Source organism: Lates calcarifer, linkage group LG21, assembly GCF_001640805.2.
Source record: "Lates calcarifer isolate ASB-BC8 linkage group LG21, TLL_Latcal_v3, whole genome shotgun sequence".
Taxonomy (NCBI): domain Eukaryota; kingdom Metazoa; phylum Chordata; class Actinopteri; family Centropomidae; genus Lates; species Lates calcarifer.
This window is the reverse complement of record NC_066853.1, coordinates 2,375,971-2,392,454: the sequence shown is the minus strand read 5'-3', so window position 1 is coordinate 2,392,454 and position 16,484 is coordinate 2,375,971. Positions and strand designations below refer to the sequence as shown.

Sequence of the window (16,484 nt, the reverse complement as noted above, 5' to 3'; positions counted from 1 at the left end):
TTTCTGTATATGTTACCTAATATGACCATCTAACAGGAAAAGGGTATTTTAGGTTTTGTATTATATTCACATGTTTTTGTGTTTAAATGATTGATAGGGACAAAAATCTTTGGAATAGCTGCAGTATCGAGCAAGAACAGTGAACCCAGCAACCACAAACACACAGCTGCTGCAGTGTAACCCAATTTGTAATCGTTTTTGTTAAACTAGAAACCGCTGTTTTATTGCGACCAGACTCCATTGACAAAAACAGTAATTTTACGGAGCAGAACATAGGAGCTGCTGGGATACCACAGCTTGTTTGTTTGTGTTATTGTGTGGTTTTCAGTGGTGAAAGTATTCAGTTCCTCTAGATAAGTCAAAGAACCACACAATAACACAAAAAAAACTAACAGATCGAGGCAGCAGCTCCTGTGTTCCTGCTCAGTAAAATCACAGTTTTTGTCAATGGAGTCTGGTACTGATATATAGCAATATTTCTGGTTAAACTAAAAAGATCTTACTCTTTAATAAAAAGCTCTGTAGGAATCCTATCCATAATTCTTTTCCGTCAGTCCATCAGTGGCAAAAACAAGCACTTTCCTGGACGTCCATTGACGTGGACAGCAGTCCAATTCTTACTCGATTCCAAAACTCTGTCCTGATCATTTACAACCTAAGACATGGGAAAATAATAAAAACCCAGGAATTATCCTTTAATTCGTTCAGGTTTTCTGACTTTTTGTGCTTTCAACGCTGTAAAAAAAAAAGTGATTAAAAGGTTAAGAGAAGAAGCAACAGAAATCAAAAAAAGGCCTTTTTAAAAAATCCCCATTATTAGATAATTTGATTAAGTGGAGTTTAATTTTTTTTTTTTTACATTGGGTGAAAAAAAAATGCAGACAGATGGGCTTGCGGAAGTCGGCATGTAATAATTGATTCCGACCTGCAGCTTAAAACCATAATTGCCTTCCGTGTCCTGCTGGTGTGAACACGCACACTCATACACACTCATACACACTCTGTCCCATGGTGCCTGGAGCTACGCCAAAGCTTCTTATCCGTTAATCAGTGTGAAAATGTAATCTTTTACCTTTAGAGTCCACAATCAGTTGATCTGTCCACCACCCCCCCTTAACAAGACAAAGTGGATCCTGGACCACCTCCCATTTCAGCGACTTATCTGCATCTTTAGGCCAGCTACCTCCTGATGAATTAACCTGTAGACTTATAAAGCCGCAGTTAGCCCCCCAAGGAACCTCCGTCCTCGCTTCTGGACTTAAAAGCTTTAGTGCAGAATATGTGCTAATAGAAGAGGCTGATGTGAATCCTCTAACTGTCACCATTAATTTCTCTGCTTAGTGTAATAATGATGTTAAACTGATACAAATACCCCTTTCCCGCTAAATTAGCTCTTGTTCTTGAACTGGTTTCCGTTCAGAATTCTTCAGAAAACCTTCTGAGAGAACATGTTTGGGTTTCCACCAGTTTTGAGAAAACGATCTCACATCTTCTTAAATGTTGCCTCCTCAATCTTCTCTTTCCAACCTAGACCTAGAATATGCCGCCCAGTAATGTCATCACAGGTCACACTTGAAAACCTGCAATTTTTGGGGGGTTCAGCTTCAGACTTTTTGGACTCTGAACCAATTTTTTTTTGGTTGAAATCCTCCGAACTGTCCAAAATTAAATGCATAAACTGGAACAGAGCCTGTTGCTCTATGTTGGCTGAAATGGGGTAATGTTGACACTAGAGGAAATGTTGGGGGATCACTAAAGTCTGTCGGGTTCGTCCTCTGGGGAGCATCACATTTCGGATTCTGAACCTGAATGAATCAGAGTGGAACACGTTGTTCCAAGTTGGTGGAAAAGGGGTAATGTTGACACCAGGGGAAGTGTTGGAGCATCACCAAAATCACCAGGGTTCATCCTCTGGGGATCATGAATGTCTATAAAAATGTCAAAAGTTGTTGAGATATTTCAGACCGGACTGAGGTGGCGTAACAAGTGACAGACCAACCGGTGCTGCCTTCCCAGGGGCTACGCCGCTAGTATGTAACAGTGTAAGTATGGAAACAGGTAATAGTCTATTTAAGAATTATAACAGATACTATATATGTGTTTTTTTTAAAGAAATACAGACTGATCTTGACAGTCAGTGTATCCTCTGACGAGGATATATTGGCGCCAGACGATGCAGCCTGGTTGTTTGTGTTTTCCTTCCTCCCTTCCTTTTTTGCCTCCCTCTCTTCACGTGTGAGGCACGGTGCTGCCAGATTGTCTTGGCATGGGGTGGGATGGATTAAATGTGTGTGTGCGAGCGCAGCCACTCATTACATCCTTCAGAGTAGATTACTACTCCTCAGGTCCGGGGAGTCGGGGAGTGACGGAGGAAGCCACTAAATCACTCGGCTGCACTGAATCGAGATGCTGCTGCTGCTGTGTGTGTGAATGAATATTTTTATGCGATCCTGAGCTTGTCTTGCTGCAGAGCGACAGGCATTTGCACGGCAGCCTAGTGTCCCCCACCACCCACACCTCCCCCCTGCCTGTCTCACCTCTTCACATACTGTAGCTGGGCACATTCAGAGGCACGTGGACACACTGGAAGCTAACTGAGGTCACTCGCATCCTGGCATACGCGACCATGAATCCATTATTTATTCATAGGTATTTGATTAATTGATTATTAATCTATTAGAAGAACATTTATTTTTATTGGATGAATCGTTAACATAACTGATTGAACACAACATTAACTTATCACCGCAAAAACCTTTTAGAGCAACATGAAAGGTTAACTCCAGGATGTCTGGGTGTAAATGATTGATTGGGACGTATAATACATACGTAACACATCTGAAGGCAGTGCAGTGTTAATTGTTCGCAGTAAAGTATGTCCACTAAAGTGCTTGTTTTAGCCACTGAAAAAGAGTCATTTTATCAATACCAGACTCCATTGACAAAAACAGTCATTTTACTGAACAGAACACAGAATCAGTCAGTTTGTTTGTGTTATTTGTGATCTGAGTTCGTCTTCCACTACTTGAAGTCACAGTAACACAAACTAACAGTGGTGTTACAGCAACTCTTTTTTTCTGCTCTGTAAAATTCCTTTTTTTATCAGTGGAGTCTGGTATTATAATATAATGATGTTTCTGGTTAAACAAAAAGGATCCTTGTCAATACATTTGTTGTTTCACCTCTATATTTACACACACACATTAAAGACATTAAAGAGCAACTCCGTGATTTTTTAACCTGGGCCTTATTGTTAATGTTTTTGGATATAAATGACTGACGGGGACACAAATCTTTGGAGTGGATTGAAAAACACACACTTTGAGTGGATGTATTTTGACGTGGACAGTTTGTTTACATGGCAGCAGCTGTTAAACGGCTCCAGGGACACGGTTCTGCACAGAGTGAGTGTTTTTTTGCTTATTTGCGTAGAATATCTTTGGGATTAGACTCCACTGTCTGTGCTGGAGCCTGAAATTTAAGACATGCACTGTTTAAATCTGTGATTTGTCTGTGATTGCAGTTTGTCAACTTCTTGGGGACTGAGATGCTGGGTCCAAAAACGTCCTCGCCTTGTCTCACACTTCCCTTGTGTCGGGCTCAGTATCCTTGCATAGCCTCAGCTCTGGCTCTGCCTCCCATGTCTCTGTCTGAATGCGAGAAAACAGCGGAGATCATCCTCTGAGTTACAGTAGGTGTCGATGCTCACGACGCAACAGAAACGACGACAAAATCGCAAGCATTGTGACAGAGAGAGAGAAGTGGAAAATGGTTTGTGCAGCAGGAGATGGAAGAGGGGAGGGGGGGGAGGATAAACACAGTGATGGAGAGTGAGTGAGAGGGAGAGAGAATGGGGGAGGAGCAGAGAAATGATTCCTCTCGCTAATCCTCTAGACACACACTCGGTCCTGCTGCTGAGAGAGACGGAGGCAGGTGGAGGGTGCAAACAGAAAGAGAGAGAGAGGTGGAGAAGGGAGAAAAAAACAAGATGAAGGGAAGAGAAGAAAGGAAGAAACGCTGAGAGAGAGAGAGGGAGAGAGAAAGAAGGGGGGGAGGCAGCGAGGAGGAAAACCAGCGACTCCTGCACGGTTGTTGAGCAGAGGGAAGGAGACGGTGGTGGTGGTGGAGGAAGAGGAGGAAGGAGGAGGAAGTGTGATACTTCTCTCCAGCGCTGCCTGAACCAAAACCAGGGAGAGAAAGAAGAAGAAGAAGAGGAGGAGGAGGAGGAGGAGAAGGGAAACCCTCCTTGATAAAATACCCAGATAGGAAAAAGGAGAAGGATGGAGGAGCGGAGAACGAGCGGAGATCCCCGGTTACTCAGGAGGACCTGAGTTGTGTTACTATAAGATGCTGTCAAAGAGCCAGTGTTACTGTGCAAGTGATGGACGTCTGCACAAACTACACCTCCTCCTCGAAACTCAGTAGTGTTTGCGTGTCTGTCTGTGTGTGTGTGAGTGTGTGTGTGTGAACATATGACTGACCAGCTGTTTAGGAGGGAAACAGGGTCAGGTGCACCTGGGAGGAAAGCGGGAAGTTGCACGTGCATGGACGGCGAATTCGCTTCAGTTTGAGATCTCAGGTGCAGCTAAGGACGTAAAAGAAAAGGAGGAGGAGGAGGAGGAGGAAGGCGAGCTCACTACCTCATCCCAACTCAACAGGTGGACTTAAAGAGGAAAGGGGCACCTGAGAAGCCCCACCAGAGGAGAGGGATCAAGCCTGATTTCCTGTTGCCCAGTGGATGCCTCCGAACTCCAGCCATGGGAGAATGGACCATCCTGGAGCGCCTCCTGGAGGCCGCCGTGCAGCAGCACTCAACTATGATCGGAAGGTGAGTTCTTGCACGTGTTCTTGGAAGTGTTTGAGATTGAAATTTGCGTCTAAGGACAAACTGTCCTGGGTCCGATCTTGTGTCTTGAAGCATTTAAAATAAGAGAGAATGAGTCTTTCCCTGTTTCCAGTCTCAGTGATTCCTGGTCCAAAGTGTCTGATGAGAGGGAGGGAGGGGGCTTTAGCTTCTTTAATCCCTCTGAGTGACATGATGGGAGGGTTAGGCAACCAGGAGGGACACTCTAAGCCCACATACAGGCTTTTGGACATCAGAGGATCCAGATCAGTCTGACCTTAGAAGCCCATAACGCCTCCATTCACAGTTTCCTACCGATACCTCTTCATTCTCCCTCTTATTTCTCTCTTTCTCTGTCAAGTATGAAGTCTTTTAAAAAACTAGTCACCATTGCAAGGTCACGCCGTTTATGATTTATGCATCCTCCTGCTCGCCGAGAGGTCTTGTATTTTAGTTTGAATCGCTCGTTCGAGCAATTATTCATGAGCATTTTTGGCCACGGGGGTGCATCAGCTCTGTAGATGGTATTAAATATGATTTTACATCTGGTAAAAGACTTATTTCTGAGTTGGGGGTTTTCCTGGGATGTGTTTGAAAACCGCAGGTTCAGCATGGGTTTCATTAGAGACTGTCTGAATTAGCAGTTTAAACCAAATCCCCTACAGCTACTGACTCACTCCAGCTAGTAGTACTCCTGAATTATTGAGTGAATAAATGTCAGGCAGTTTATGAAGTAAATGATGTGTAGAAATAATTCTGTTTTTCGGCAGAAGATAAGTCCTCCGATGCTGACTGAGCGTGAATTTTGTCGCGCTGAGAAAACGAAGCATTTTCGAGCCTCGTTCAGAGAAGAAGCAGAGACTTGTCGGTTGAACGGTCGGTTGGAGTTGGCGTTATGATGAATGATCGGTCGGCGTTTGCTTCCCCTCATTCATGAGTGAGTGTCGCTCATCAGCTGGACTAGTCATCCTGGCTGCAGGGGTCTCAAGAAGGAAAAGATATAGAAAGAAAAGGGAAATAGAGAATCAGAAGAGTGCGAGATGTGAGAGGAGTAATAAAGGCCGTGAAGGCGACGGCAGCGAGGAGCGGTTATTCACAGACAAGCGAGCAGACACATGGCCTCAGTCTGCAGGGCGTTGGTAGGAAGCCAAGAGGACTGTCTCGTCACGAGATGGTGCTGCATGTCATGACCTAAGCAGGGCAACCAGGACACCCGGCGGCAAAAAAAAAACAAAAAAAACGCCTCAGATCTTACTCTACACAGTTGATTATATCAGGTCGTTACAGACGGTTGACATGTTCAGATGGCAGGAGGAACCAAACAAAACCTTGTTATGTACACACTTTTAGTTCCTGTCAACCAAAGAGTTACAGCTTTTAAATGTTTCTGCAGACGTGTTTATAATATATTTCTGATATAGAAGTTTTTATTTGCTCAGGAAGTTCAGAGATCTGGATTTTATCAAGTTTCTCTTCAGCTATAGTTGGAAGCTCGTCAGTGGTGGATAATCACTGTCTAGTGGCTTAAACTCAGGCTGACATGTTGCCTCTGAACATCTACACAACAACTGGAAACTAAGAAATGAGCAAATACTTGATTCCAAGTTCCGTTTTAACATTATTTTAGCGGCAATGTGTCGATCTGTTGGTCGGTCCAATGCTTTAACCCAGACTGAAATATCTCAGCAACTACTGGATGCATTGCCATGAAATTTTCTAGAACTTCATGGTCCCCAGATGATGAATCTTAGCATATTTGGTGTTTTTCTGATATTTATGTTTATGACCTATGAAGCCTCAGCTATTATTTGTTGTTAGCATGCTACCAAGATTCACTAAAACAGTGACTATGTAAACATTGCTATACATTAGCATGCTAGCATTTAGCTTAAAGTGCCACAGATGTATACTCACGTGCTGTGTCTTAAATCGTATACTAAAGTTGGTACATTTAGATGTAGTACACTGTACTATACTCGCTGGCATAGCGTGAGTCTCGAAATTTCAGAAATAAATTTTGCAAAATTCTTTCTCTTGGAGCCAAGATGGCGACTGTCGAGGGTGGGAGTGTCCATCATTCCATCTTCAACTCTTGCCTGTTTTGAGTGGTAGTATGCATCTTGTACTCTTGTATCGGAAATAACGCAACATGCAACCACAATTGTCGGTCACCAAAATATCCTCGAGCTTCTTTACTCACTTGACGTAAATATTGACAGTTTTACTTTCTTGTGTATACCCCATTTTGTGTGACATGTAAATTACACCGCTGCTGCCGCCATTTTCACAAGTCAGAAAATACGTTGGTAGTTCCTCCTCTACTGCTATGGAGCCAAGATGGCGACTGTTGAGGGCGGGAAGTGTCCATCATGTTCCACACTCAACTCTTTGATCGTTTTGAGTCAGTGACTGGTTTTAATGTTGTGGCTGATCCAAGCAGAAGAAATGGACAAACACCAGCAGGATGTTGGTAGATTTTGTTCGGATGATCGGAAGCACTTCTAATAACTGTGTTGCATTACAGAAAATATGAAAAGAGCCAGTCGGCCATTTATAGGTTTAGTTCCTGTGTGACAGTCTGTACCTTCTCACAGCAAAGTGCCTTCCATGCATCTGGCTTTTCTACAGCTCAAAACCTTCTAATCTGGGCCATCACTGCTGACAGGAATTTTTATAACCGCACGCTAATACTCCCTCAATCCTAAAACCTATTGGTGCCCTCCGCTGCAATCTCGCCTGTCTCATTGGTCAACGGCTCGTTCCGCAGGGAAGGAAGCATTGGACAGGTTGCTGTTGGACAGGTTGCCGTCGTCCCCGAGGCGTTGCCAACATGTGCTCTCTTGAGCCCGCCGTGACAACAACAGCCGGCAGGCCCTGAGTCAGTTTGTCATACATGAGTCACACACACATTAGGGGGAATATAACACTTGTTGTTTGTGTAAGATTACAGGCAGCTCTAGAGATTCCCTTCTCCGGTCAGGGTTTGTGTGTTTGTGTGCAAAAATACTCAGCGAGCTTCAGGGTTTTCGGTCTTTCTACGACTGTGTGATTTATTCCTGCCATTACAGATAGTGGGCCAGGTGTAAATTGATTTCACCTGGACAGCCTCTGAGGATAAACCCTCCTACAGCCCCACTTGTGAGCCGCCATTGGTCAGACTGGGACTGCTAAACATGCAGGTCCATCCTCCTGCCACCCCGATATTGATCTCCAATAATGGAATAGGAAGTGGAGCTTGATAGAAGACCGGCCACTTAATGAAACAGTCTTTAGGTCCTGTCCATTTGCAGTACAAATAGGCTCATGCGTCGTAGCGACTGGAATGTTAAGTGAGTGATTAAAGCTGTAAGTACCTCATTGACTTTTTTGCCCGTTAAAATAAACCTAGATAGTAATTAGGAGAGCAAATATTTATTCTTACAGAGCCTCTCTCAATTAGAGATCCACCTCGAGGATGATTAACGAGTAGCCAAGAATTAAAGTCGACAATCTTCATCTTTAACTCAGTGTACGTCGTGTTGGGATATTTTTGAAGCCTGGTTACAGAGAATATTTAATTAATTTCTCACTCAGTTTAGATTAATCAATTAAATGAATCTGAGAAGCCACGGTTGTATCCAATTTAATCCAATGGTGCAATCGTCCACTTAAATGGACGTCCACTAAAGTGTTTGTTTTTCCCACTGACAGGCTCAGATTGTTATTATAACATTATGGAAAGGATTCCTACAGCGATAGACATTTTTATTAAAGAGTAAGATCCTTTTTTAACCATAAACAGCTGGTAAAAACAGGAAAACAGGAGTTTCTAATATCCTGCTGCCTTTGATTGTGTTATTGTGTGGTACTTACTTATATAGAACATCTGAATACTTCCTCCACCAACAATTCACATAATAACACAAAGTAACTAAATGATTGAGGCAGCTGTATTACAGCAGCTCCTGTGTTCTGCTCTGTAAAATTGCTGTTTGGAGTCTGGTAGTGACAAAACATCTGTTTCTTGTTGAACAAAAAAGATCTTGCTCTTTTAAAAAAGCTCTATCTCTGCAGGAATAATATTCTTAATGATGTCAGACACTTATAACAACAATCTGAGCCTGTCAGCGTTCAGTTCATTTTGAGCATCCCTGAAAAAATCCCTGAAGACGACGAAAGGGTTCAAGGTTTGCTTGTATCTCCACATGGCTCTGCACGTGTATGCTGAACAGGAGGTGATCTAGAGTGTGTCTGGGTGTGTTCTTACAGACTCGCGTAGCTTGACTCCTCAGCATCGTTCCCCTGAGTCAAATGATCGTTGTCACTCAGGAAATCCATCCAGGAAATCAAAGCATAGTGTTTGTGTTTGCAGCACAATGCACACACTTCGCCAAAACCAATATCTATTAGCGAGCGTTGTTTACGTGTGACTCAGTGCGCCTGTGTTTGTTGACAGGTTACAGCTCTGTCGTCACTCGACCTTTAGATCATCATGCTTTTATTTAGCACATCCCTGTGGAGCCACCCCCCCCCCCAGTGGAGGTGATGGATGATTTTGTTTGTGCAAAGTGAGGCTTATCTAGAAATGGAAAAGTAGGGAAATAAGAAAGCGAGGACGAGGCTGAGATATCACCTCAGATTCCCCCCTGGGAGATTGTTAAAAAGAGATGCTTACAGGAGGCCAAGCGACATCTTTTCACACCTCCTCCATCCATATGTAATGACCCCCGGGGTGCCATCGGGTGTAATGTCAGCAGCGGTTATTAAAATGCCCTTACACGTTCCATAGGGAGATTATGAATCACCAGTGGGGCGTAAATGCATCTCAGACTCTCTTAGAACAAATATACAGCACCCATCTGCTGATAAAAACCTTTATATATTATGTATTATAGTTTGAATTGAAGATGCCTCGCTTCTCCGTGGTGCTGATAGTAGAATTGATCTACTCCAGCTGTGCTACTAGAGATACAAACATCCTGGAAAATGAGCCTCGGGAAGCAGGAAAGAGCTGCTCTTTAGCTGCTCACAGCCTTTCATGAGTGGAGTACTACAACCAGCCTCCATGGGGACTGGAGCTGGAGATGGAGAGAGTTGTAGCTGGAGGGGGGAGAAAACAGAGAGCAACTGTGTGTAATTATGCAACTTGTGGTCTCATTTCTTTCTGCTTCCACTTCCATCCTCCATCCTCCTGCTCCTCAAACAGGGTTAGCATCTGAAACTCAGGTGACCTAACCAGACGACAATAAACATGGATGGTCGTGGAGAAAAAAGAGAGAGGGATGAGTGGATTAGAGCCGGCAAAGGGGTCAGAGTTCAGACAGATTTCACCTTGCAGGGCCTCAGGGTGGAGGTGGGGGAAGCTGTCTCTGGCAGGGTGACTCAGCAAGGCTTATAGGTTTAGCGTTAGCACCTCGCTGGAGGACAGAGCAGGTCAGTGTTAGGATGATACCGGGGGGTTGGTTTAACCCGGACGTTACCTCTCACACACACAAACACAAACGCCGGAGAGAAACCCTGAAAAAAACTGGATCTTCTCCTTTTGAAAACATCAATCAAGCAGTGGTGCATTCACTGACATACCCTGGAAAACATTGGTCAAATTTATTTTACTCCATTGGGAGTAGTTCTTGTTGAGCTTGGTTTTTACTTGTGCGCAGTTACACCTCCAGAACACCAGGGGGCACTGGGGTTTCTATGCCTTTTATCCATAGGTTTTTAGACCGATAAATTTGTTTTTCCGTGCGTCTTTGCTGAGTCCCCCCCTCAAACGCAGACTAGCCAATCATCATGTAGTATCGGCTAGCTTAGACCAGATTCCAACTACTGGACTCTAACACAATTGTTTTGGATTTTTTGTCGTTTTCAGGCTAGTTTTGTGCTAAGACATTGTTCCTGGTTACGTACATAGGGTGTGGACAGGTCCGATCAGATAGGTGCAAAAACCTGTGACCCTAATCGTGCATTCCAGTTGAACTCAGGCGTCGGATTATCCAACTTCCTTTTTGGAAGTTTCAACTATAAAGGACCCTGAAGTCGAATTTTCAACGATTTCCCCAACATAAGAATTCAAGATGGCTGCTACTCGCATCAATTGTAGTGAACACTCTGCTAATTTTACTGTTCTACATTCTGTTGTTTTACTTTTTTGTGAAAGTTAGTTACAACATAGTTAAAATGCAGTTGAAAGCAGTTTTAAAAGTCCTCCCTGCTGGTGCGTTCAGGGACCTGTAGTCAGATCTGACATTCAAGGGCTGAAAAAAAAAACAATCACCTGCTCAGATGTAGACCGTGTTGTCAGAAAATCAATACTTGAACACAGCAGCATGAAAAGCCAGTTCCCTGCTCTCATCTGCATTACCACAGGACGATAACAGCGACGTGATGAATTATTTATCTCTCTAAGTTTTACATCCCTGAAAGATCAGTTTCGTACCGTGTTGACATGAGCTGCAAGTCAGAGGAAGCATGTCGGCTGCCTGGTGTTACATTATACGAGCACATATATGGATATTAGCTCTAAAAAAAATATTAGATTCCAGCTTTATTAGAGAGTTCGTAGTCCTTGATTCAACATCAAGTCATGTAAGCATGAATTCTTAATGGGTTAGTGTTCTCCAGTCTCTCTGAGCTCGGGGTCATACAGCTTCTCTTTGAATAGATCTTCTTTAATTAACACCAACAGAAAGGACAGTGAAGTACACAACTTAGACTCTTGACTCACTGCAGTCATTTCTGTTACATTCAAACCTGTGAAACAAGGTTAGGTAGGAACTAAAATGATGCTATGGTACGTGAATAAGTAACCTAACATAAACATAAACAATAATTGTCATAAATCAAACTCAATTTTCAGTTTAACTGGCTTTACTGGTGTGATGTTTGGATAAAACACGTCGCCAAAGCAAAAAGTCACATGTAAACAATGGAATATAATGAGTAAATAATAGAATTAAATAAGAAATAAATAAGTTCTACTGCTGTCTTCTCTCAGAGCGGTTGGAAATCCATGGTCAGTAAGTCAATGTCAAGTTAAGGTTTGTGTTTTTGTTTGGGTTAAATATAGAAGTAACTGATATTCAGTAAAAATCGGTAACATTGACCTGCTATTGCAGAAAAATGTGGTTTGAGCTCATTAAAATCTGAAGGATTATAGCTTTAACTAAAGTTACAGTAGTGTTAATGTGCATCTACAACACTACCTAAAATACGAGGGGTAAAATTAAAGGCCAACTTTGATGTCTGTTTGGTACAGAGCAGAGCTGTTGCACCTTTTGAAGTTTTCTCAGTCGAGTCTATTTGTGTAGCTCATTGTTTTATTTATACAGTCTGCTTTTATTACACATGACTAACAGCATTTCTGTGCTCGTAAAGTTGACGTTCCTGTTTTGTTTGATTGAGCGTTATGTTTGTCTGCTGATGTTCTGATAACACTGCTCCTCCACACATCTCCATGTTATCTCTCTCTCTCTTTCATTCTTCTCTTAATCTCACTCATCTCGCTCTTTGAAGATGAAAAGGCTGCTTCTCCGCCACTGATTTATTCTCCTTGTCTGCACCCACCATTACTCCCATCACTGGCTGCATCGTCACACTTTACTGTGTCATACAAAGGTTTATGTTTAATGACTAACACATCTTAAACCTTTAAGAAAATATGATTTCATAACCACATGAAATAATGTGAATTCATCTAAATTCAGAGGCTAAAGCAGCAGTTACTGCTACTCTCTTAAGCTCGGCTAGTTATCCCTTAGCGGAACTACTCTGTTAAGCTCGGCTAGTTGGCGCTTAGCAAAACTACTTTGTTATTCTTGGCTAGTTCGCTTTTAGCGGAACTATTCTGTTAAGCTAGGCTAGTTAGCACTCAATATAAATAGTTTAACTGCTACTTTTTTATTCTACTTATTAATCAAATATAGCTAATGCTTTATTTATGTGGCATAACAAACAATCACTAAGCTGTTGGAGGATCAAAAAAGCTGTTTTAATGTAGAAAAAAGTAGGTAAATTAGCTTTTATCAGCTAGCCGAAACTAGCCAGCACTGAGTCTGTTTCATAGCTCCTGCAAATTTTACTTGCTGCTTTCACGTTTCTAAATACTATTGTTTTTTTATTACATAACAGTGGTGGTCATCTGTGGAGATTATCTGATGAACTAAATGTTTAAGAATCAACACACAGTTTTTGTATTAATCCAAAACCTAGTGAAAAATCTCATTGGCTTTTTGTCTTTTTGATTCAGGGTGATGCTAATTTCTAGTTTGGACGGTAAAATACATCATCCCAGCAGCAGTGTATAGACTCAGGACCAACTCCTAACCGATCCATCTTCTCCTCTCTGAACTGTCTCTGGCTGAGAGTCACTTAGACGCCGGTACATTCACCTCTCTGAGCGTGTTTTCAGCGCTCAACAACCTCCTCAGGGGCAGTATCAGCTCCTGCACAGCGCGATTGACTCAACATGAATAAAAAATCACGAGTAGCACACCAGTGAAACACCTTACACATCACTGACACACACCCCATCTCCACCAGGACCAGCATACTGTAAGAGAACGTCTGAATCACTGCCACCTCACACGTGTGCACAAACACAAACACAAAACCAGATGGTCATCCAAAATTACAAACATGTGCGTAAGCGAACTTGCAGCGTGGTTGCTATATTTACTCTTTACTCAAGGGGCAGGAACATAAACATAGACATGCATGCTGCCAAAAACTGTCACAGTCCTCGTCTCTGCAGCTGATCGTATGAGCAAACAGACCAAATGTGACAATGCATTCACACCTCACAACACACACATGATCCCATTTGCAGATTTTCTTCAATTAGGCGGTGAAGTCAAGCTGCAGGAGGAGGAGGAGGAGGATGAGGAGGAGTGCATCTGACTCTCGGCAATATGCTACATTCACACCGCTCGCGTGGCCAATTATGTATTTTTTAAAAAGCTGCTTGGTAGACGGTTACTGATAAATATAGCCTTCACAACCTGTGGAGTGACGGCAGCAGGGCTCGTGCTGTTTACTGGAGGAAGCTGTATCTCTACAGCAGCGTGACATTTTGGGAATCTGAGGCTGCATTCACATCACGTTAGATGGTGGATGGTAGAGATGGAGCGTCAGATAAGAGACTCACTCCAGGCTTTCAGGCAGCAAATATTACACAGGAGCTCATGGTGTAACAGTCTTCATACAGTGTCTGAATTGTATGAGCTGCTAAACAGCTGCTGCAATGAAATCAAATGGTGTAATTGTTTGCCTGAATATAGATTCAAGAGTTTTTGTTTAACCAGAAACAGCCGTTTTATCGCCACCAGACTTCATTGACAAAAGCACTAAATTTACCTCACAGAATCAATCTACTGCTGCCTCAATCAGTCGGTTTGTTTGTGCTGTTGTGTGATGTTTTTACTTATTTAAAGGATCTGAATGCTTCGTCCACCACTGAAAGTCACAAAATGACACAAACAAACCAACAAATAAAGGTAGTGGTATTCCAGCAGCTCCTGTTTTCTTGCAGGGTAAAATTCAAGTTTTTTTCAATGGAGTCTGGTATTAATATATAGTGATGTTTCTGGTTAAACAAAAAGGATTAAAATTGTGAATATGGATTCCTACAGAGATAGACCTCTTTATTAAAGAGTAAGATCTTTTTTGTTTAATTAGAAACATTGCCATATATCAATACCAGACTCCATTGGCAAAACCATGAATTTTACCCCACAGAACTAGTCACTGATGCCTCATTTGGTCAGTTACGATTAGTGTTGGTTGTATGGTATTTTGACTTCAGTAAACAATCTGAATGCTTCTTCCACCACTGAAAGTCATACAATAACACAAACAAACTAACAACAGTTGACCACCAACCTATTTTCTTGCTACGTAAAATTACTGTTTTTGTCAATGAAGTCTGGTAGTGATAAAAAGTCTGTTTCTAGTTAAACTCTTTAATACAAAGGTAGGAATCCTATCCATCATATTGGCAGACACTTGAAATAACAATCTGTGTCTGTCAGTGGCAAAAATCTGCACTTTAGTGGACGTCCATTGACATGGACAGTTGCCCAGTGGATTACATTACAGCAGCTGTTCGTGCTCAATACTGCTATTTGTTTTTGAGTACAATTGCCCAAAACATGGGGAAATAAGGCCCAAGTTATCCTTTAATGCGAAATGTACACTGTCTTTTTTAGTCACTGGTGATTTCCACTGTACCGACTGCAGCAGATCTCTTTGGTATGAGTATTTTTTATCGATCGAGGGTGTTTGGGATGTTCCCTGTGCAGCCATGTGCTGTCTGATTGTGTGTCATGGAGGCTCCCTGCATGTGCCCGAGCCCGAGCTGCTGCTGCTGCTGCTTTGGGCTGGGGCTTGGCACGGGACGAGCCATCGGGTGGGTGGGATGTTGGCGTGGATGCAGCAGCCCTAACTCGGGATTGTCCAAAACCCCACCGATTTAATCCGGATTAGGGCCATCATTTCTCTCTCTCTCTTTCTGTATTCCTCTCTCCCTCCTTTCCCACCCACGCACTCACTCCCTTCCTCACCCTCGCTGCTCTTTCTCCTGCTCACGCCTCACCCCTCCATCATTACAACCTTACGGCCTACCCCAAAACGCCCCCCCTCAATCCAGTGCTCCCACTGGTTGGTCTGTTGCCATGGTGACCACTCGTGTCACTTCATTTTCATTCCTGCCATTGATCCGCTGTGAATAATCTCTCAGAGTAGATTTTAGAAAGTCTATTTTTAATGCCCGGGCTCCCATTTAACTCTTGCTTGATCGTCTAATCTGTTACCAAGGTAACTGCGACTCGGAGACCTTCGCCTACAGTTCACATCTGCACTGGCAGGAATAAAATCTGATACTCTCAACCTCCTTTTGGGGATCAATCTGCTCTTTATTAACGTAAAAAAAATGCAAATCAATATATATCCTTTTACAGTCATTAGTCAGGACCAATGGAAACGTATTTACCGATGGATATCTATCATTTCATTAGTGTGACTACACAAAAATACACTGGAGATTTGCTATGGTCCAGATTCAGTTCACATCCATCACCACACCACTTAAATACCTTTGTCTGAGTGAGAGAGAAAGAGAGAGAGAGAGAAAGATGGATGGATAAGTGAACAATATTAGAATATACTATTATTAGATTTCCATTTTAGCAGCTAACAGACCCAGGATTACACACACAGAGACTGCCATATCTCATAATAGAGCACAGCAGAAACATAATAGTGTGTGAAGAACATGAATAACTAGCTGCAAATCTGTACGTAAAAATAAAAATGCGAAAAGGCAATTTCCCTCGTCTGCAATAATTTAGCTCGTTTAGTTTTTTCTACTTTTCTTTTTTGCAAAATATTTGCTAATTTTACCTCTTTAAAGCAGCAGAATGTAACTTTACTGAGCGACAGCGCCCTCTGCAGCCACCAGTGGCTGATTAATTCTGTGTTAAGGTCTCTTAACCTCTGCAGGTTGAGAGTCGTAATTAATTCCGTTAGGGTCAGAGTCTGAGCAGTTTAATGGATTTCATGTATAGAAAACAAAGCCTGTCACATATATATTACCCAGAACCCCCAGCTTCTGGTTCATGAAGTGCTGTTGCTAACAAACACACCAAACTCTATTCAAATATCTTGATAT

General features: G+C 42.6%; 1 protein-coding gene across 1 annotated transcript in view; it reads left to right on the top strand.

Annotated features, from left to right (window-relative positions):
- The first annotated feature begins 4,688 nt into the window (after positions 1 to 4,688).
- Positions 4,689 to 16,484, top strand: part of LOC108883130 (gap junction delta-2 protein) — a 28,515-nt gene continuing 16,719 nt past the window's right edge. Inside the window, 1 exon segment of the mRNA XM_051065718.1 lies at positions 4,689 to 4,828. Coding sequence (XP_050921675.1) covers positions 4,758 to 4,828 — 71 coding nt within the window. The 5' untranslated portion in view covers positions 4,689 to 4,757.